This window comes from Danio rerio, chromosome 19, assembly GCF_049306965.1.
Source record: "Danio rerio strain Tuebingen ecotype United States chromosome 19, GRCz12tu, whole genome shotgun sequence".
NCBI classification, from domain to species: domain Eukaryota; kingdom Metazoa; phylum Chordata; class Actinopteri; order Cypriniformes; family Danionidae; genus Danio; species Danio rerio.
In genome coordinates this window covers 24,621,532-24,645,000 of record NC_133194.1, presented here as the reverse complement: position 1 = coordinate 24,645,000, position 23,469 = coordinate 24,621,532, and the positions used below count along the sequence as shown (strand labels likewise).

Here is a 23,469-nt window from a genome sequence, read left to right as displayed (position 1 = left end):
GATGCTGGCTCAGCATCGTAATGTTTTACAGCTATCAGCAACGGACGATGGCATGCATCATCTATCGACCCAACCCTCCCTAACACAAATCAGTTCTTTTTTAGCTGTCTATTAGTTGATTTGGTCTCTTCAGCTTTTTAAAACCGAAGGAAGCTGATTTCTCACTCTTGCTCATTCCTCCAAGCCACCACAGTTTCTGACAGCTTTATTGTTGTGTTCTACTTTATACATTTTTTGTTACTTCAGTTTGAGGACTTTTTGTGACTTTTGAGTGGGGAGTCCCAGCCTGCTTTAGACTTGTTTGGTCATTTATTTCCTATGTTTTTGGGCTCCCAATCTCTTGTCTTTTGCGTTGTTTTGCTGGTTAATTAAAGTTTAAAAAATAATTCAGTTGGAGCAATTTGGCCATTGTTTATGTATGTTACATTGTCATTGGATCATGAGTTTTGTTTAACCGTAACACAGTATGACAGAAGAGTTTTTGAATGAATAAATTAAATTTAAGGTTGCACAGTTGCATAAAAAGTTCAACATAAAACAAGAGTTCAACATTAAAAAAATAAATAAATTCTTAAACTGATTTGGAACCACTTGAGGGTTAGTAAAATACTGCAGAAGTTTATATTTTGAGTGGATTTGCCTTTAGGTGTTAATAAAATAAAATAAAATAAAATAAAATACAAATGTGATGTTTTTACTTCTTATTTTGTTGCAATGGCCCATGAATAATATTTAAACCAAGTAATTCCATTCTAATCTAAGTTTGCTAAGCAATATGCAAGACTAGGATCTCTCCTGAAACACCATGCACTGAAAAAAGCATGCCAAATGTGGCCAGATGGTAGCCACACATGCTTTTTGGCCTAATACTGTCCATATCCCCTTGCACTACAGGAAAACTATTGCTTTGTGCTGAATTGAAACATAATAATCTGACATTTCAATATGCACCGGTAACCAAAAACATAATTAATAAGCCAAATTAATCAATTACCATATATGAGATGGGGGATATACTTTGCAAATGACGAAGAGATTCCTCTAGGGCCTAATTATAAACCAACAGGTTTACATCATACTTAAAAGTATGCTATTTACTATCGTCAGCACCTTACGTATTTCCTAGTACTTGGGGAAAGCATGTGATTTGGGATCCAGCGTTTGTCCCTACAGCTTTATCCTCAGAAACCTCCCAAATGAGATGCAATTTCAAAACAATTCCTTATTGCTCACTCACACAAACACACACACACACACACACACACACACACACACACACAAGTCAGAACTTCGAGTGTGTTCCCTACCTTGTGCTCGCTCCACAAACACCACCTTGGAATCGGGCTGGAAGTTGTGCCCGCTGAGAAGCATCTGTTCCCCCCCTGAGGCGGCACAGCTTTCCATGCTCTGTTTATCCACGAGGGGCAACTCCTGTGCTGAGCGCTGGGCTGCAAGAAGGACACAGAAGGAAAGTGAGGAAAGACGTACAAAACCTGTCAAATCTATGCATATTTATTGTTGTATTGTTTACTACATGGCTTTAAAGGGAATGTAAATGTCAGTGCTCATTAAAGTTGCATTAATTTTGATCACAATACAGCAACAACTGTAATGATTGAAACAATCTGCAGGTTGTAATTTATTACTACATGACTGTAAGGTAAATTCAATTCAATTCAACTTTATTTGTATAGTGCTTTTAAACTATGATTACTGTTTCAAAGCAGCTTCACTAAAGCATTTCAATCAAATTCTGAAAATTTGAGGTTATTATTTACCATAGCTTGTTTGTTACTAATAACTTTAACTAATTAGCTGGCATAGCTTTATTAGTTACTAATAACTTTAACTAATTAGCTAGTAACTAATAGCTTTTAACAGCTAAAGTTATTACACATAAACATAACCTGCAGTTATACAGTTGTAGAAGTCTATGCGTACATGTTCAATGAAGTGTATGTGTTTTCCTTAAAATTTAAATGCAAGTAAGGGCTGTGCGATTTGGGGAAAATATCTAAATACGATTGTTTTAAAACAGATATTTCAATTTCAATTGAATTTGCGATTTAATTTTGTAGTCAAGCTTCAGCTCAATATGGTAGCTTCTTACTGCTAAAATGCAGTAAGTGTTAGTTCAAAAAGTAACTGAAAATATATTAACTAACTCCAACTTCTATTCAAATTTGTTTATAAATATTCAGAAATTAAACACTAATTTTACTCTAGAGCAAACAGAGATATATGTAGTTAGTTATCTCCTGGTGCCTTCGTGATGCTTTTTCATATGGTGTAACAGCTGCAAACAACTCTGAAATTGTACATTGCTGTTGCTATGGCTACTAGATTGAGTGTCACTGGCAGTACTTTTAGTTGACTTTTTAGCAAGACACTCCTCATATAGCCGCCTGTGGTGCTTTATTAGGTGCAGATTGTTGTATTTCCTCATGCTGTGGCAACAATTCTGCGACAGCTCTTACAAATTACCTGTTTTTGTTCGGTGGTTGTGACTTTGAAACCAAAATATTCCCATATTACCAACATACTGTTTTTCTTTGATATGAATTTGTCTATTAAAGCTTCTAAAGTGGCAGACGCCATCCCCCCACTTGTCCATGCTTTCCATGTTTGTTTGTTTTATTTTGGGCATAGTTTGGTTGTGCAGTTCTGATTGAAAGTGTGCTCACTCAATTGGCTAATAAGACTGTCACACACAGACAGCAGTCAAGCATTTGCTCTGGGTGGGGGAAAATTATATAGTACATATATATGTCATAGCAGCATCTTGCAATTAGCTAATTACAATGTTTCAAATCGTGATTGTGATTCGATTTTGATTAATAGCACAGCCCTGAAGTAAGTGCTAATCATAGATTAATTTGATCAAAAATCCAGCAAAAACTGTACTGATTTGAAAAAGTGTTACTATTAAAAATACCAGTTTTCTGTTTAATGTATTTTTAAAAATGCTATTTATTCCTGTAATGAAAAAAGCACATTATTTTTCAGAAGCCAGAAATAGTTTTTTTGCCACTTAAAAAGATATTTCATCCAAAAATGAAAATTCTGTCATCATTTACTCACTTATTTCCTTCTTTAAAAATTTTTTTTTACCTGTAACGACTGACTTCCATAGTGTTTGTTTTTCATACTATGGATATCAATGCTAACAGGTTTTCAGCTTTCTACAAAATCTATTATTGTGTGTTCAATAGAAGAAAGAAACTCATAAAGGTTTGGAAGCACCTGAAGGTGAGTAAACAGTAAATATATTTTTTGTTTTTGGGTGAACTATATATATATATATATATATACATATACATATATATATATATATATATATATATATATATATATATATATATATATATATATATATATATATATATATATATATATATATTTCAATAACGGTAAGCAATAACAAAACAATTAAAAGAACATTTCTCTGATACAGAAAGCTTTTCTTTATGGAAATCAATTAATAATTGTATTCAGCAGTGATGCATAGATTCAGAACAGTTTAATAGATTTAGTTTGATTAACAAGAAATTAAAAAGAACAACATGTATCTAAAACATAACGCTTTTCTAAGACGTTAATAATACTTTTATTCCGCAAAATTGCATTAAATGATCAGTACGGGAATTTGTAAAAGGTTATACTTCATATAAATGGTGTTCTTTTAAAATTTTCATTTGGCAAGGAAATCCTAAAAGTTTTCCACACTCAGTATACAATAAATATTTCTTGAGCAGTAGATCGGCATATTAATATGATTTCTGAAGGATCATGTGACATTGAAGACTGGAATACTCATAATGTAAATACACCTTTGCTCACATGAATAAAATATGTCCAAATAGAAAACTCCAAACTGTAAAAGTATTTCACAATATCACTGTTTTGCTGTATTATAAATTGCAGCCATGGTGATCAGGTGAATCTTTTTATTTTAAACAATGGCATTGTTACCGTTCTGAAACTTTGTAACAGTAGGTCATGTTCTGTATATATGCCATTGTTACAAAAACACTGCAAACTTTCCACACTACTAGTTCAGCCAGCATTCTACAACATCAAGAATGAACTGTCTATAATACAAAAATCTCTCATATTCTCATATTCATTTATCTTAACCATTAATTGGATCTGGCAATAGGGGCAGCACAGTGACACAGTGGGTAGCGCTCTAGCCTCACAGCAAGAAGGTCGCTGGTTCGAGCCTCGGCTGGGTCAGTTAGCATTTCTGTGTGGAGTTTACATGTTCTCCCGGTGTTCATATGGGTTTCCTCCAGATACTCTGGTTTCCCCCACAATTCAAAAAAGTCCTATGGGTGAATTAAGTAAGGGCGTAGTATACATGTGTGAATGAAAGCGTATGGATGTTTCTCAGTGTTAGGTTGCAGCTGGAAGGGCGTCTGCTGTGTAAAACATAGCATAGATTAATAAAGGGAATAAGCCTAAAAGAAAAAGAATGAATGAATGAATGGGTGTTACCAGTGGTTACCAGCTGATAGATATGGGCCAGTATGGGCCAGTATGCCTACAAAATACAATTAATGGTAAATTTAATAAATAACTTAAATAATTCTTGTTAACTTTTTATGGCTTTTACAGTTTCTAAGCCTACCAGTAGGCGCAGAAGGCCCCTACTGGCCCATATCTATTAGCTGATAACCACTGCAATGCTCATTAAATCGAGTGATAACATTCGAATCGGCTGGACCAAGAAAGATTAAAAATGTTTTAGGATGCACAAATGAACACTGTAGTCTCCAAGCACTTCTTTTAACATTTTTCTTTTGTTTCTTGAGTGGCCCAGCCAGAGCCCAGACCAAAATCCTATTGAACATCTCTAGAGAGATCTGAAAATGGCTGAACACCGTCGCTTCCCATCCAACCTGATAGAGCTTGAGAGGTACAGCAAAGAGGAATGGGCAAAAATTCCCAAAGGCAGTTGTGCCAAGCCTGCGGCATCATATTCAAAAAGACTTGAGGCTATAATTGCTGCCAAAGGTGCATCAACAGAGTACTGAGCAGAGGCTGTGAATACTTATGTGCATGTGATTTTTTTTATTTTAAAAAACAATTTGTAACAATTTGTAACAATTTAAAAAAATCTTTGTTTACAAAGTCATTAAGGGGTTTTGTGTGTAGAATTTTGAGGAAATAAATTAATTTAATCCATTTTGGAATAAAGTTGAAACATTAAAAATGTGGAAAAAGTGAAGCGCTATGAATACTTTCCAGATGTACTGTAAATGCTTATGTTGTTTTGTGCATGTACTTGAGTTTTTAAAGGTACAGTTCTGACTTATTTATATTAAAAAACAAAATTGTATTACAAGTAATAAATAAATCAAAATATATTTATACATTTTAATACAAGAATTCTGTTTCTGTGAAGTAAAATATAAAATTGTATATGGAAAGCATTGTAAATGCACCATGATGCACTGGGATATCGAACCGAATCGATGGCATAATAATCGGAACCGAACCGAAACGTAAAACCAGTGGAGGTTCACACCTCTACAGTTTGGTGTATTTACCTTCGATCCACCACCTATAATCAAGTTTGGTTTTTTGCCATTCATAAAAAAGTTTGGCCACCCCTGCTCTAGGATTTCAGAGACTTGTTTTACATCTTGTAAAATGGGCCACCTTTAAATGAAAGTATACCTTCAATGCAAAGTTAGTCACACTGGATAAAAAATATAAAAATAAAACACTAACATCAAATGAAAAACAGGATTTAGTGAAATTTAGTGGGATGACTCACAGCACTCAATGGGGTTAGATGCCACCTGTAAGGACACCGTCCTGCCATTCGGTTGGTTGATGTGGACACGAAACACCATCCTCACACGTGTGTTCTTCCGTCCGATGTCGGTCTCGCCCTTGCGGAGCTCGATGTCTGAGTTACGCAGCTTGAGGATTCCAGCGCAGTCGATTCTGGGCCACAGAAAGAACGTTAATGTTTTGAGGAACAGACTCAACAGAAGAACAAAAATGTGCGCTAAATATCGTTAGACGGTTGTTTAATAAACATTTTCTCAGAACAGAGTAAACGTTTAATTTATTGCGCAGCGCTTCTGCCAAACATACGCCTGGCCTTTTCCCTGTGCCGCATAAATAAATGCCCTTTCTCTCTCAGCCCTTCCAAATTCTGCTCTTGACATGGCAGAGATGTTGTTAAAAACCCATGAAAAGTTTACTTTCTCCATTAAACGTACAAATCCACCAACTAGACCAGAAAGCCAACGAGAGTAAATACTTGTTTAAAGCCCGTCAAAAGTGTTGCATCTCACTGAAAAAACCCAGAAACATTTAAAGCTCTTTAAGATGCACTTGAGTGAAATTACCCATAAAACTCACTTTCTGGCAAAAACAGAAGTCTGAAAAACTGGAGAAACAATCATGAGTGATCCGTCAACAAGGTACACGAGGAACACGAGGAGGAGCACATCATGTTCTAGGTGTCATCAGGTTTTTTTTTTGCTGTTGTTGAATTACCACACATTCATCAAACTCACATCAAGCTTCCAGCAACCAATTTTCAACACTATGCTTCCAAACCAGAAAAAAATAGCACCATATACATGATTTTGTGAAATCAAATACTAAAGGGTTTAAAAATGATTTAAACTGCACTGAAACAGGGGCATAACCCTTTTTTGGCTTGGCTACAGGAACGTGACAAAGCGGGATCGCTCCCCAGAAAGCTCTGAAATAGGATACGAAGGGATTTTTTTTTGTTTAAGTTAAGTGTTACATCCATTATAGAGCGGGGAGAAAATGCTGAGCTGGTAAGACCGCTACCGCCTGGCTTTCAGAACAGACCCCAGTGCATCATTACAGGCTCCACGCGACCAGAGGCCTCCTGTAACACGAGCCCTCTAGCTAATACAAGGGAAACCCACTGCACGGGGACTGCACACACAAAAACACACTCCTTAGCAACTGCTAACACACAGGGGTGTCTAAAAAAACAAAAACGTTTGTTGTTTATTGAAGGAAATGCATACAGGATGCGTGTTGATATACATAATTTGCCCTTCTCAGCGTGAGTACCTAAGATGCTCATACTCACATGGCTCTCATGTTGCTCTCGGGCAGAAGAGGAATCTCAAGAACTTTGGTGTTGGACTGCAGGACCTCGTGGCTTGGTGTGGACACGGTCTTCCCGGTTATGCGGTGAACCTGGTAGAATGCGTGAGGTCGGAGGAGACGGTCATCTGCCGTGCCTATGAACAGCTGTAGGGTCAGAGGCTCGCTCTCCATGTAGCCGTGAAGCTGAAAGAAACAGATATGAATGCGTGGCGTTTGTGGTTACATGCGAATAGTTTATCCACAAAGAACTTGAAACTGCAGCATTACATCACCCAATCAGAAAACGATAAATGTTTAATGTACAATCGGATTTTATGGACCAATGAGATTTCAAAGTGGGTGGGGTTACCCCAGTATAATGGAGTAAATATTAAAAAGTCAGTTTAGCAAATAATTTTATAACTAATGCGCATCCTGATCTGAAGCAGAAGAAATAGGAGGAAAAAAGTTGTTTTGACACACACAAGCTTTATATAATTACAGTTGAACCACATAAGTCACATGAAATATTTTGACAATGTTGTTTGGTTCCTTATCATCTAAGGGGCATTGATGTCTATGCAGGATCAGAGATCTCAGATTTCATCTAAAATATCTTCATTTGTGTTCTGAAGATGAACAAAGGTCTCATGGGAGTTGGAATGACATGAGGGGGAATCGCTAATATCAGATAAATTTTTTTTGGGGGGGGGTGAACTAACCCTTCATGTTTCATAGAACTTGCATTTTTATTTTGTTCTATTGTTGGCATACTGCTGGTTGATTAAACGCTCAGTATGAATTTCATTTCCTTCTTTATTTTCTAAATAATATTTGTATTTAGCAGCAATGTTTTAAAGTGACAGCAAAGGATTGCAAATAATCACAGTCAACTTCATCAAATGAAATGAAAGTAGTTAATTCAAAATTTACTGAAAGCTATTTCTACTCATTTGAAAAGAGCTTTGAACTCGGTGTTGAACGAGTAGAGCCAGACAGAACCTGCAGACATTTTTTTGCTATTTCTGCAGAGAATTGTGTAAAAATTCTGTATATCTAAATTTTTGTAAAAATTACTTTAAAAGTATCGTAACTAAAAACTTATGAAATAAAAAATAATAGCTTTTTAACTTTTATTTAATGTTTTCAATACAAATTCATCATGATCCACTATTTGGGAAACAAAACAAGTCTATCATATAATATATCGACCAAAAGACAGAAAATATGATTTTACAAACTGTATTGTAAACAAATTGAATGAACATTTTCATATTAGTCAATATTATTACTGAAATCAATTAAAAAACTGAATTAATATACATTTACACATTTACATTCATTAACGAATCCTTTAATCATCAGCTTATTTACTCTTTAAACACATACCTTGGGTCTTCAGTTACCCTGTATTCAAAATGTTCTTGACGTTATCATTATAAGTAAACCCGTAATCAAATTATATATTTTAAAATGAGTCTTTAACTTTCTAGGTATAACACGGGAAGATTCACTATCAACCCAATGTACAGTATGTAATATTGAGCTAGTAAATAAGCTGTCAGTGACCAAAATATTGTGGATGCTGGAAAAAACAGTTTTGAGAATATTGTTTATATTGCAAATATAAGCTAGGTGTTGAATGTACAAGGAAAGTGAAGACTTTAAGTGAAGATTTCTTAATTCCCCTGTTCAAACTGAACTTTTCCAAATAAAAAAAAGGTAACAAAAAATGCAATTTTATGTAATTTTATTTAAAATATCAGTTGAAGCAATCAGTAACACATATTTGTTAGATATGTAGATCTGGGTCACCAAAGAACCGAATATGTAATTATGATTGGTGAAACATGAATGCATTTTAAAGTTGATTGAAGAAAGACAAAGTGACATTGAAAATTCAAGTAATTCACCTTTGCCATCACATGAATGATTTACATTTTGAAATGTAATAAAAGGTCATTTTAAATTTTATAGTTTAACTATAATTTTGATCAAATAAACTGGATGAGCAACAGTGATTTCTTTCAAAATCATCAAAACAGATCCGATTTAAAAATACTTTTAAAGTGTTGAATGATATTGTTCAATAAATATATACAGTTGAAGGCAAAATTATTAATCTTTTTATTAAAAAAATTTATAAAAAATAAGGCAACACTTTATTTTGATTGTCCACTTGAGTATTAGTAGACAGTCTGCTTAATATCTGCTGATACTGCTCTTTCAACAGACATTTAACTGACTATAAGATACTTTGCAAATACATGTCAACTTACACTATCCCTAACCCTAACCCCAACCTAATAGTCTACTTTTAATCTAATGAGAATTAGTTGGCATGTATATGCAATGTAACTTAAATTCAACAAACAAACCATAAAAATAAAGTGTGACAAAAATAATTATTTATGTAAAAATATAAGCTGAGTAATATTAGGTTAATTTGGAAATCATTGGATGACAGTGAAGAAAAAAATATATATTTATTTAGGGGGCTTATAATATTGTCTTTAAAAGATTATAATTTAATAACATAATATAAACTCAGCCTGAGTTTGCAGACAAATACAAGCACTTATGGCCAAACTACAGTACATAATACACAGCTGATGTATGGAGCTTCTCGCAGAGGGTGGTCAGCATCTGTGGTGAAAGTTCTGCACCACTATTGTATGTTTATTTAAGTAGATATGCTTGAGCCTGGCATTTGTGTTTATTCAGGCAGCAGGGAGTGCACCGGCCAGAAAGACAGAGGCCGGAGAGATCCAACTCCCCTTCACTACAGTACATTATCACCCACTAGAGGAATGCCAAGACTCTTTCCCCCCAATGGCACAGAGTTCAGAGGCGTTTGTCCACACCTCCTGGTACTGTGGGTCAGTTTTCACCCACTCAAACTCTTAACCTCCATGGCACATCTGTAATTAGGGAAACGGCCTGAGAATAAAAAAAAAGGGGGGAGATCTACAACGCGGGTTGCTTTGATAGTTACTGGCCAGATCCAGTGAGCAAATTCTTACTGGAAAAGGTTATGTCTGGTGTAATATTGAGCAAGACCAACTGTTTTTCTCTTTGGGCTCATTCACAGTAAGTATGTATGTTTTGCGCATTAAGGGATTCACCGTGATTCATAGATATGAGATAAAAAAATTAAAAAATTTCAAACTCACTTACAGTAATATTATGCAGAGTCATAATACACACATATACGTCTCTGGCTATATTTGCTACAAAATCAAAGGAAAACTATGGATAAATATAAGTAAATAACTATTATGTTTTAAAAAATATCTGTTACTTAAAGTACATTAACTACAATAGAAGAAAGTATATAAGCATATAGTCTTGAAGGATATTATATTATATTATATTATATTATATTATATTATATTATATTATATTATATTATATTATATTATATTATATTATATTATATTATATTACAATTTATACAACAGTTCTGTCTGGTTCTCGACTCTGATTGGCTGATAGCCATGCATTATTCTGTAAATAAAAGCACTGGTACAGCCTCTCCATCCTTGTGTATTACTCCACCCCCATACAGCAACAAGCAGAGGACACTCTAAAGTTTTATAAATAATGCTGCTGTTGGACAACATAATGCACTTCTAAGGCTTTTTAGAAGACAATGTAGTTGTTTCGACTGCAACTATGCAGTTTTTTTATAAGGATAGCGCCTAATTTATATTTTTATAAATTCTGAGAGACAACGAATCGGCAGCTAATAGCCTGCCATTGAGCTGAGCAAAGACGGTTGACGTTGTCCATCCACAAGATAGTGACAGAGACTGCATAATAGATGAAAAACAGCATAATTTCAGCACATCAAATGATTATTAAAACATTATTATACAGGTAAATGACTTTTCGAGTGTTTGTATGTTGCAGTGCTGTATTTATACCATACAACTGTAGTGTATTGAGTGTGATATGAAACTCAGATATCAGGAATGTCTGCATTTTGTGTTAGGCACTCTTTGTATAACTCTGAGTTTTTGGTTGGCTAACTGCTTAATACTAATGCGTCTATTGTTTTTGTTAGTTCAGTAAACAGAAAGAAAGAAGAAATGCTTGCATGTGTTTAGTGTTTTCCTTATTGCAAACAACACTAATCTGGTAGTGTTGGTGCTGCTTTGGCTTTTCTAAGGGATAATTATTAGGGATGTCCCTGCAGCCTCGTGTCAACGCACATCTCCCATCAGTGCCAATATTCAGCCACATTACATGGCTGCTCGTGTTTTATTGCTCATTTATATTATATACAATTATATACAGTTATATTATATTATATTATATTATATTATATTATATTATATTATATTATATTATATTATATTATATTATATTATATTATATTATATTATATTATATTATTGTCATGATCACCAGCGATCTAAGCACCAGAGATCGCTGAAAACATTCACACACACCTAGGACTACAAATCTGCTTGTAAATGGACAACATATTCAGTCATGCAACACACAAACACACAATCAACTGATTCCTGATCCTGACTGATTGCATACACACAGCTGATGCTGCTAAAGTACTGATTACACACACATATATACAGCTCACTTTGAGACACTCATTGCTGGGTCTTGCTTTTTGTTATAGTGACATTACAATTATTATATATTTTAAAATATTTTCATGTATAAGATATTTATTTAACAACATATAATACAAATATTACAATATAATTTTATGATAATATATAATATATTATCATAAAAGTAAATAATAGTATATCTTATAATCATGTTGAAAAAATGTATACATTTTCAAAGCTCTGTGTGTTGTGTGTGTGTTTGTATATATATATATATATATATATATATATATATATATATATATATATATATATATATATATATATATATATATATATATATATATATATATATACATATATATATATATATATATATAATTTATCAAAAAAAAATGAAATCACATTACTTAACCAAGTGTGGTTAGGGTGGGGTTACAAAGTTTATCATTAACAGTACTATTGAGGGGGTAACCTTAAAATTTTATATTTAAGAACACAAATAATTGTGAATAAAATAATCTATAGCTTCTCAATAAATAAAAAAAACAGTCATAAAGATTGTCACACATACGGCCTACGAGATGAAACCAATCTCAATATTATAAATACGGAACCACTGATCTAACAAACCAACCTATATTTAGGGATTTCGTCACTTCTTCCAGTTACGGCGGTGATTTTTGTTGACAGAGCTGTTCTTTGAGAAGTTAACTTGCCGAGAGACTGAAGCACAGACGTGGAAGCACATAGCTGTGGTGCGGCAGGCTTACTTCAGAGGCTACACACTCACGTCTACCATCAATCCGATGGCGCATGTGGTCAAACTGCATCCAGGATAGAAAAAAAAAAAAAAAACCTGGCAGAAACCATCAGGAACCCGAGCAGGGGGAGAGAGATGGGGCTCTGGGTACAAAAATCCTGACCACCAGAAACCACCAAACCCCAAGTGGAGAGACAGAAGGAGGGGAGAGGGGGAAGACTAATTCTTAGGGGATAGTGACTCACGCAGTTATAGGAACAGAAGCAGTAGGGGCTTCAAATACTGAGAAATGAGGATAATTTATCAAGATCTGGGCACAAATTAGGGATTTGGGGAGTCTTACACAAGTATTAAGACTTGAGCCCCTCCAAAGTCAGTCAAAACATGAAGAATATTAAAAGCAAAGTGGGACCACATATATATATAGTTTCCTTAACTAATATGTACTTACACTAAAATTAATATTACACTACAATGTACTGTGCTTAATAATATATTTTTTAATAATGTAAATACATGTTCTACATTTATTGTACTTACAGTACAGTATGATAAAATACATGCAATTAATTTCTGAAATTACATTTAGAATTATACTCTTTACCATCCCTTACACATTGACCCACCCTAATACCTACCCATAGCAATTTCAAGTTTATTTGTGTAGCGCTTTTCACAATAATCATTGTTTCAAAGCAGCTATAAAAAAGGTGCACATTATTGTATTACAATCAATCTCAGAAAGGTTAAGTTATTAGTTACCATGGCTTTATTAGTTGCTTATAACTTTAAATAATTACTCTAACTAGTAACAGATAGCTTTGAACAGTTAAAAAGTTAACATTACAGTTAAAGAGCCCCTATTGTGGGTTTTTGAAATTGACCTTCCATGCAGTGTTACACAGCTCTAAGGAAGTGAAATATATACAGCTATAGCTTAAATCTGAAAGTGTACCATGTTTAAAACTATTGATTCATCTATAAAAGAGTCGACTTAGAGTGGTTCAAAAGAATCGTTAGGGTAACGAATTCTTTAGCTTCTTTGTATCTTTTAGACATCGATACAAGCTCAAGCCCTGCCCATTTGTTGCATACGCAAACCTGGGAAAATGTAAATCCCCGCTCACAAACACTGTAGCAAAAAAGAAGAAAACAAACACTGTCGGAGATCCCAATTAAATCATGTGGCAAAGACGCTGTGCTCTGAAGTGAGAGAAAGTTAGTGTTAATTTCTCTACCCAAAGACGAAGCTGTGAAGAGTCAGTGGTTAAAGTTAATTTTAGCAAAAATAACCCAAGGCATTATAACCCCAGCCTTGGGCTGTGTTCTTGTCATTTTTCTGACGAGTGCTTCAGCAATCTACACGCTTACAACGGGGGATTCGTTGGCTGTTGGTTAAAGGAAGGACACATGCCACTTTGTTTACGGATTTAAATGCGTTTGTGAGCTCGCAATCCTCTGCTGTTTGTCGTTGCTATGGCCACCATCAGCTGTTTCTACACACGTGTGGCGGTCAAGTTTCAAAATAGTTAGGCTATTTCCACCGTGTGGATTAATTCTGAATGTGTGTCATTGTTAAGAATAGAGCAATATGCTGGTGTATAACTGCCCTGCTTTAATGCACTCCTGCATTGGGCTCAGACATACACTCTGCACTCTGAATACTTCAAAATTGTTGATAAGCCGTGGTAGGCAATTTTGTCGGTCCTGCGCTGAACGCAGTCGACCAATCACAACAGACTGGGTCATCTGACACCAGTTTGTCAGACCAGTATCGCTAAGGAGAGGATTGGGAACAAATGAATATATGAATAAATGAATAAATGGATATTTAGGTAAAAACAAATGTATATTATAAGACACTGAAAGTCTTATAAAATGAAAAAAAGTACTTTAACAACTTTCCAAAATGGTCCTAAAAGGACCTCAGAAGAGGACACCAGTGGTGACAGAGCATGAAGGGAGGTGCCATTCACTAAAAGAAGAACATGTGCAGCTCTATAATCTGATGGTTTACAGAATGGGACAAGCTTGTTTGAGGCTCTTGAACACTCCCCTTCACTTGCCTGCCAGAACTGTGTGCAGCGGAGACTGGACGCCTCCACACGATGCTGTTGCACATGATGTCAGTGCAGTATGAGGACCTTCAACTAAACAAAAGGCAGTCTGTGCACTAGGCCGGAAACAGCAATGAATCTGAGTTTAAAAAAAAGAGGCAAGAGTGAGAGGACCTTGTTTTTTTTTCAGACGGGAGTCGCACTGAGCCACGTGTTCGCAATCATTAGCACCTCGTTATTTTGAATTGAAGTACCCAGCAGCCACAGATGTATTATGAAACGTTGAGTTCACCTTTAACAGCCATTTTAGTAAATAAAGCAGTCACGGAGTCTGTGGTTCGCATACCCTAAGAGTCAGGTCCAACCACACTGATTTCTTTCAGACGCAACCACGAATCCTGTCTTCAGGAATTCTGTTATCCATTAGGAAGTGTCTGCAACCAACTTGTGGAGTGAATATCCATGATTCAGCTACCAAAGCAAATGAGGTGTGTTAATCACTGATGTCTGTCGAACTGACATCAAGACACTAAGGCCTGGTGAAATATACTGTATGTAGCACTTTACTCGCACTTCCTGAACTTGGAATTGGGAGAATAACAAAAAAATCAAAGGGTTTAAATCACAGTATGTTACTATGACTTGAGAGAAAACAAATATAAGGACGTTCCCTTGTGTCAACACAAACAATGATAAAGTGAAAATATTTCACATGGAGAAGATGCTGCATGATGTCGAATATAAATATTAAAGGGTACTGAATGAAACGTGTTATTAATTATTCACCCTCATGTCGTTTCAAATCCCTGAGACTTTCATTCATCTTCAGAAGACAAATTAAGATATTTTAGATGAAATCTGAGAGCTCTTTCATCCTCTATAGACAGCAACAGTCTTGACTAGTTCAAAGTCTAGAAAAATACCAAAAATACATTCTCAAAACAGACCAAATGCCTTCAGTGGTTCAAATAACAGGATACTGTTGAATAAAGTATTTATTTTCGTTCTGTGTATGCACAGAAGTTATCTTGTAGCTTTATAATTTTACGATTGAATCACTGAAGTCATATGGATGTGGAGTTTTGTAATAATTTTTTGAACTTTTAACAAAAGTTGAAATGAACACTATCCCTTGAAGTGAAAAAATAAAGCCATTCTTTGACAATATACAGAAGTACTAGCTACTCGGCTGGTCCTTAAACATTTTTAAATTTCCCATTTAAAGTGAAAGTGAAGCACTTAGTCAAGTTTACATTATTTTGTAAATTGGTTTCCACTTAAATAAAAATATATTAAACAAACTTGATTAATGTAACCATTTTGCAGAAACATCCGCATATCGTGGTTATTCTGTTTTTACTGAATCTTCTGCTTTTGTTACTAAAACCAAAACACAGAGAGGCACTTGCATCTATCTGCTGCAAAAAATACAAATATTTAAAAAAAAAATGTTAAAAGCATTAAGAACATCACGTGATGTCTGCAGAAGTTGTTTTTTTTTAATGGTTCAGTCCCGCTTGCCGCCAAGTTTATACACAGACTTACACACACCCACACATCAATGAATGCTATGGAAACTAAAATTTGTTGTACAGTTGGCAGTTCACTCCTGTTATTTGGTACGATTGCATTCATATCAGAAGTAAACCATACCAGAGTTCGCACAAACCATATCCCAGACCATCTCTTCTAGGCAGACTCCGGTATTGTTTGTGGGTGAGCACCGAGTTCAGAAGACACGTTCACACTATCTAAACGTACCATACTTGTCAAAGGACCTGGGTGCGGACCAAAAGTGCTAGTGTGAAAGCACCCTTCGATGTGAATTAGTACAGCGTGAAGTTATGTGGTTTAATCGTTGCATTAGTCTGATGTTTATATAAAGAAGAACAATAGAAAACATATAAATATTTTGGGATATATTAAACACACATCTGATGCTTGTATTTGCACCAGCTTTAAATTCACAACTTCACGCATTGGGTTAAATTAGGCTTTGCAGTCTCTGTGTTTAGTCTTTTACTTTCCCTGTATCTGTTCAGCTGAGAAAACAGAATCAGCCCATGACGTCAGATACAGTGATATTCTAAGGTGGTGGCACCTTAACTCTAAAAGCTATAGTAAAACCTGTCGTTTTCTGCAAAATATTTACATTAATCGAGTTTGTTTTATATATTTTCATTAAAGTGGAAACCAATTTACAAAATAATGCAAACTTGACTGACTGCTTTACTTCCACTTTAATTGGTTCTTATTATTACCAATCAGCACCAGTGTCAAGCACAGTATTTAGTGTCAAAAAGTTGAGAATAGAGGATGCCATGATCAGAACTGTGTTTATGTTTTTTTATTGTTGTAGGTTTTATGATAACAGAGATGCAATGTAGGTGATTATGCAGTTGAAAGTGTACTATGGAGAGATAAAATACTATGACTCCTAACACATCTTGCAGTGCCACATCAACAAGGCTGCGGAAAGAACACAATCCTATGATATAATTCTGTACATTACATCATTGATAGATCCTAAATAAAGAATTTCACTAAGTGCAAAAGCCTGTTTGTGAGAGATTGTGAACTGATACCTGGACCACTGGATGACCTCCCGCTAGTGCTTTCACAGCTCCTCTGCTGCCTTCAGTCTCATAATGAGCACGGTGATGAGACTTGGGTTGGACATCAATCTGTAGGCTGTACGGCCCTGAGCTCGAAGGCAACTGCCAATCAAGAGCAGGCAGTGATGGACTACAAGAACATGAGAAAGAGCATTTGTTAATGTAGATAAAGAAACTATTCAACTGTGATTGTGAAAAAAAACTCTTAATGTTTATCCTACCTGATGTAAGGCTTAGGCTTAGACCAATATGGGTGTTGGGGCACGTCCAAAAAGCCACTGCAGTAGGTCTCCTTCTTGAAGGGTAGGCGTACTGAGGAGAAGTCATCCTGGCAAAGCTCCAGGGACCCTGTCTCGTCTCCACCTGGTTCTACTTTCAGGTTCATTGAAGCACTGTGTTCCAGACTGGTCTTGCGGGACTTCAAAGGAATCCCCTCTGCAAGATCTGTTAATCCATCTGTGGTGAGGGCATTGATGGCGGCAACAATGGCAGAGTTGGTGTATTGATTGGTATTGGGCAACCAACTGTCCTCCGTCACACTGAGGCGAGGTGAAGTTTGTGGCGACGGCCCAGGAGATTGATTTGGCGAGTACGGATGGTACTTGTGCGATGGCCCACCATTGAAGCTGTACTTCCGTTTACCGCCACAAGGAGAATTTGGACGGGAACCCCGATTGCCTATCCAGTTGTCATCAGTGATACTGGTTCGAGGAGAACCGGATGGAGAATGGCGTGGAGAAGCACCAAGAGTGCAGGACTGCAGAGAGGAGGAACCTTTTGGGGAGACGCAAGGGGACTGCCAAGGCGAGTTCTGCGGAGAGTTGTCGTAGTTGTAGGAGAAGCCAGATTCGTATGAAGAAGCATCTGAATGGCAGCTACGAGAGGACACGCTGCTTGCCGGACTGAGGCAGGTAGGGTCACGATAACCATCAACACTCGGCAACGTTAATGTCACTATGGAGTTGACTCGCTTAGTCACTGGAACGCTGTTATCCTCCACCTCATCTTCGGGGAACTGGCCGTAAGCTGTTATCTCAATGCGCGGACTCTCCAATGTGGGAGCTCCATTGGATCGGGGACCGGATGTTTGGAAGTAGCCTACCGAGCTCATGTCATCTTGAGGGAACGAGGAAGGTTGGCTGATGGATATCGACAAGGAAGGGCTGGTCTGGAGATTGTGGTACTGCGAGGGTGGGCAGGGGTTGCCCAGAGGAATTGAGATGCTGGTGTTTTGATTGTAACAGTACGCATCTGTAAGGTACAATCACATTTTTGTGAGACGCTGCAACTAAAAATAAGCTACAGAGATCAAAGAGCATAGGTGCAAATAGGGTGCTGCTTAGTGAGTATAGTAAATGTAGCTTTTATATTATACATATTATGGCTGCAAGATATATGAAAAAATCAGATATTGATTTCGTTTTTCTGCAATATACAGTTGAAGTCAGAATTATTAGCTCCCCTAAATTATTAGACCCCTTATTTATTTTTTCCCCAATTTCTGTTTAATGGAGAGAAGATTTTCATCAACACATTTCTAAACATAAGTTTTAATAACTCATTTCTAATAACTGATTTATTTTATCTTTAGCACGATGACAGTTGATAATGTTTTACTAGATATTTTTTAAGACACTTCTATAGAGCTCAAAAGTTATTTCTAGCCGAAATAAAACAAGATTTTCTCCAGAAGAAAACGAAATGTATCATAAACGATATGATGTATCACATTATAAACTAAATGTAAAAAAAAAAAAGAAAAACATCAAAGCGGAGTTAATAATTCTGACTTCAACTGTATATTGCAATATGATGAATGATTTCACCAGAAGAATTTAATAGCTGTATTTTGAAAGATTATTAATTAATTTAGATAGAATGGGATGATCAAATCTTTTTCTATGCATTTGCAAAAATTATAATAAATTACAATTATAATACATATTATAATATAATATATTTTATTATATCATTATAATATATATTTATATCAGGGCTGGGCTAAGAAACAATATTATATTGAATCGCGATAAAAAAATTGTCAATAACAATGATAAGCGCTGGACATTTTTACTCTATATAGATATGTGTGTCGATATAAGAGATGTACTGAATTTTCAGCCACTAAAATTTTTCAACTGAAAATATGTCCTGCCATTTAATGGACCCTCTAATTTGTGGCTTTAGTCATTGTTAGGGTACTTTTTATATCTGGAAGCATTAACAACTTGTTTCAAAATATATATTGTTATCGTATATATTTATTTATATATATATATATATATATATATATATATATATATATATATATATATATATATATATATATATATACACACACACACACACACACACACACAAAAATTTAACTATATATATATATATATATATATATATATATATATATATATATATATATATATATATATATATATATATATATATACATACAGTTGAATTTTTGTATAGTTATTGTATCACCATGGGTTGTTCTGTAGACTATAGGAAAAAATTGCTCTAAGGGGCTAATAATTTTGACCTTAAAATGGTGTTTAAAAAAAATAAACACTTTTATTCTAGCTGAAATAAAACAGATAAGACATTCTCCAGAAGAAAAAAAATATTAACAGACCTACTGTGAAAATTTCCTTTTTCAGTTAAACATCATTTGGAAAATATATATATATAAAAAAAAATTCAAAGGGTGGCTAATAATCCTGACCTCAACAGTATATTGTGCAGCCCTAATACACACACACATATATATTTATTTGTTTATGTATTTATTTATCTGCCTTTGATTTACAAAAACATGGCATTAAAAAAAGACACCACACTTTATAAGCAATAACTGTGAGTCAAAAACGTTGGTGGTTAAAAGCCACAACCTCTGCAGAGGAAGCAAGGTGACTGATACACAAATACCAGGCCAAAAATAACAAAGCGTTAAAAATATCTTACTGAGGACAAAACCAGACGGAAAACCAATACTCATAAACAATCTTTGTTGAAAACAGGGGCAAACATTTTGCCTCAACGTATGGATTAACATTAGACAATAACACAACATTTGACATGCAACATGGCTGACACAAAACATCTTGACTAAGACATGAAAAAAACATATATCAATTAGAGCTTTCTGGAGAGTATAAGATGAATCACTGACCACTTTAGCAATTTTAGAACACTTGTAGCTTATCCAAAAACTCCTAACAGATTGTGACTACGTCATCGGGCTTACTTGAGTTTTTGAGTTTGTACGTCTTCTGTTCCATTTAGACATTTTATTGATAACAGAAATCTATTATTGTAATGAGTAATCACTGCAAAACGAAAGAAAACAATGCAGTTGAGTTGAGTGACTCACTGTAGTCAGTCAGTCCAACCTGCTGGAAATATATCTAATGTAAGTTAGCACAAACTGGCGCACAGTCACTACTGGCTCCGCTTACAATAAAATTTGCAACGATTTCTCGCTACTTTAGAGGACGATTAAAAACATGGATACTTGAAAATGTGACCACAGCGCAACAAAGCACCCTGGATACTGATAGCATGCTAATGTATCCCTAATGTATGTATCGCTTTGGAATCAAGTTAACAACTACATATTAGATTTTTGTAAGCAAGCCATAGGTACACAGTCAGTATATGATTCTGAAAGCTTTAAAGAATAAATGAATAAGTGTTAAATGAAAAGTATATTAGTAACTTTATTAAAATAAATCACCTCAGAGCCTAAGCAAGTTGCTGGACTCTAAGTTTAGTAATTCTAATTCATTGGCTGGATTTAAAGCAGGTTTGTGCACTTTTTTTTTAGAAAGTCAGGTCAGAAGACCAGCTTGTAGACCCTTTAAAAGCAGCTAGGTCTGAACCATCGGAAAGCTGATTGAAGTTATTTTTCTCCACAGAAAATATGAGAACTGCTTTTGTTATAGTAGAGCTGTCATTATGAACTATAATCTAAGTTATCTTGTGAAAAGCACAGTTGCTGCAAAGAGAAGGATGCAAAAAGCCACAATCTAAATAATGTCTCTGCTTATTCATCTCCGTCACGCCTACCACTCCCTTCTGTAGCCTCTCAAACAAGAAAAAACTAATTCAGTCATTTAATTAAATCAGAAATAACTGCAATTCTAAGACTTTTTTTTCAAAAGGGAATTAATATTAACAATAACTTTACACTATAATGCAGTGGCACAAGGTAAGCTTCAAGACCACTGCTAGCCAATCAGAATTGAGCAACTGGGGTGCAATAATTATCATAAAGGGGGAGGATTGTAACAACTTTTGAAATTCCTGAAATTAGTTTTGTCACTCTATGCTTCACATATGTGTCAGCATATGTATTTGTATATATTCTGCAAACTCTATGACAAATCTTCTTTTGCTTCAGAACAGTTAAAACAATATTTTCAATCACAACAAGCATTATTTGCAGTTTCTACACAAAAAAGCAAAATGTTTAGAATTGCATGTCTATACTATATGCATTTTAAGCATATTATTGTACTATATATATATATATATATATATATATATATATATATATATATATATATATATATATATATATWTTATATATATATATATATATATATATATATATATATATATATATAATTCAGTATAGTCAATCATTCAATTTTTAATTTTTTGCTGAGTCCCTTTATTAATCTGGGGTCGCCACAGCGGAATGAACCACCAACTTATCCAGCACGTTTTTTATGCAGCGGATACCCTTCCAACCTATCACTGGGAAACTAATTTAGTATATATATATATATATATATATATATATATATATATATATATATATATATATATATATATATATATATATATACTGTATACAGTGAATATACTGTATATGCTACATTATATATATATATATATATATATATATATATATATATATATATATATATATATATATATAGTGTAATAATATGCAATTTAAAATTAATTTATACCTATTTATGTCTATGTATATATATATATATATATATATATATATATATATATATATATATATATATATATATATATATATATATATATATATATAATATTTTTTTTATAACATTTAATAAAGTGTTACCAACTCCACCTACTGTCACATCACATTAGTGTTGGTTACACAGCATCATTATTTATACTTCATATTAAGTTGCTTGATTTTAATTTAATGCTGTATTACTTTAATAAGTAGAAGACAAATATAGGAACAAAGTTTGAGTGCTATAACGACACTGAGTTACAAAAGTTGAAACTAAATGTTACCAAACTCCCCGTCCCCAGAAACCAACGTGCAGAATAGCAGATTTATTTTAACGTCAACACTGGTAACTTACAAGAAAACGTGCAACCATTAATTTGACAGTACAGTAATTAAGTTGACATGATGATAATAATACAATCAGACAATGAGAGTGAAAAATGAGACAGTAGATGCATTTAATCAGAATACGTTACCTTCCTCTGCGGATTTCATGCTTGCGAAGTGTAGACAGAACTCACAGCAAGTTCAACGCACTTTTCCAAAACGCACGACACAGTCCGCTCAGCGTTTAATCTCCCAATATGATGATGAGTCCTGATATCTGTGCTAAAAGTGCTCACTTCTACCGTAATAAGCGTGTATTCCAGTCAAGAGAGAAGTGTGTAAATGACTTAAAAGCTCAATTACTTAAAAAAACGCAAGAAATGACAACGTAAAAAAATATGAACCTTATATTAATACAGTTTGTCTAACTCGTTATATTTTCTATTCTGGACTTGCATGTTAGTTTCCAGGGGTTCTGGTGACGCACTGCTTTGCGATGGAAAGGTCTGTGTATCTATATAAAGCCGGGAAACACCTCCGTTGGGCCCCGCCCCTCTTTGCAGTGACGCAGGCACCACGTCTCAAGCGCAACAGCAGATGAAGAGAGGGATTCTCTCCTCTCAACATTTCCAGATGTGGAGCCGTTCAAACCAAAGGCAAATGAACCGACTTGTGCGCATGCGCGTATGGGAGGAAAGCCCAACTCCTTAGGGCGAATCGGTTCTTTCGAACAAATCGTTTTAAAAACAGGTTCAGAAAATGATTCAGAGGTTGTCACTTTTCTGTCATCTCTTCACAGAGTTTGTTTCGTCCCAGTAGTGCCAACTGCAGGTAAATAGAGCTGTTCTGTATTTTTTATTTTGTTGCTTTTTTTTTAGTAAGTACTAGTTTTTTAAACTACGTTTTTAAAGTGTATTAGCCAATACCGTATACGTTACTATAAACAACTCTTTGTTATGAGTGGCCTATTACTGTTGTAAACTGAAATAAATACTTTAGATTTCACTACAGTAAATTGTGGTGTACCGTAGTATTA

At 34.8% G+C, this 23,469-nt stretch overlaps 1 protein-coding gene across 2 annotated transcripts in view; it reads right to left on the bottom strand.

The window, feature by feature from the left end:
* nfatc1 (nuclear factor of activated T cells 1) overlaps positions 1-22,926 on the bottom strand; it is an 88,916-nt gene extending 65,990 nt beyond the window's left edge. For both annotated transcript variants that reach the window (XM_073931000.1, NM_001045159.1), the window contains 6 exon segments: positions 22,583-22,926; positions 17,326-18,355; positions 17,075-17,234; positions 7,094-7,296; positions 5,783-5,955; positions 1,308-1,448 (listed from right to left, as the gene is read on the bottom strand). In XM_073931000.1, coding sequence (XP_073787101.1) covers positions 1,308-1,448; positions 5,783-5,955; positions 7,094-7,296; positions 17,075-17,234; positions 17,326-18,355; positions 22,583-22,601 — 1,726 coding nt within the window. In that variant the 5' untranslated portion in view covers positions 22,602-22,926.
* Between the last annotated feature and the right edge of the window lie 543 nt (positions 22,927-23,469).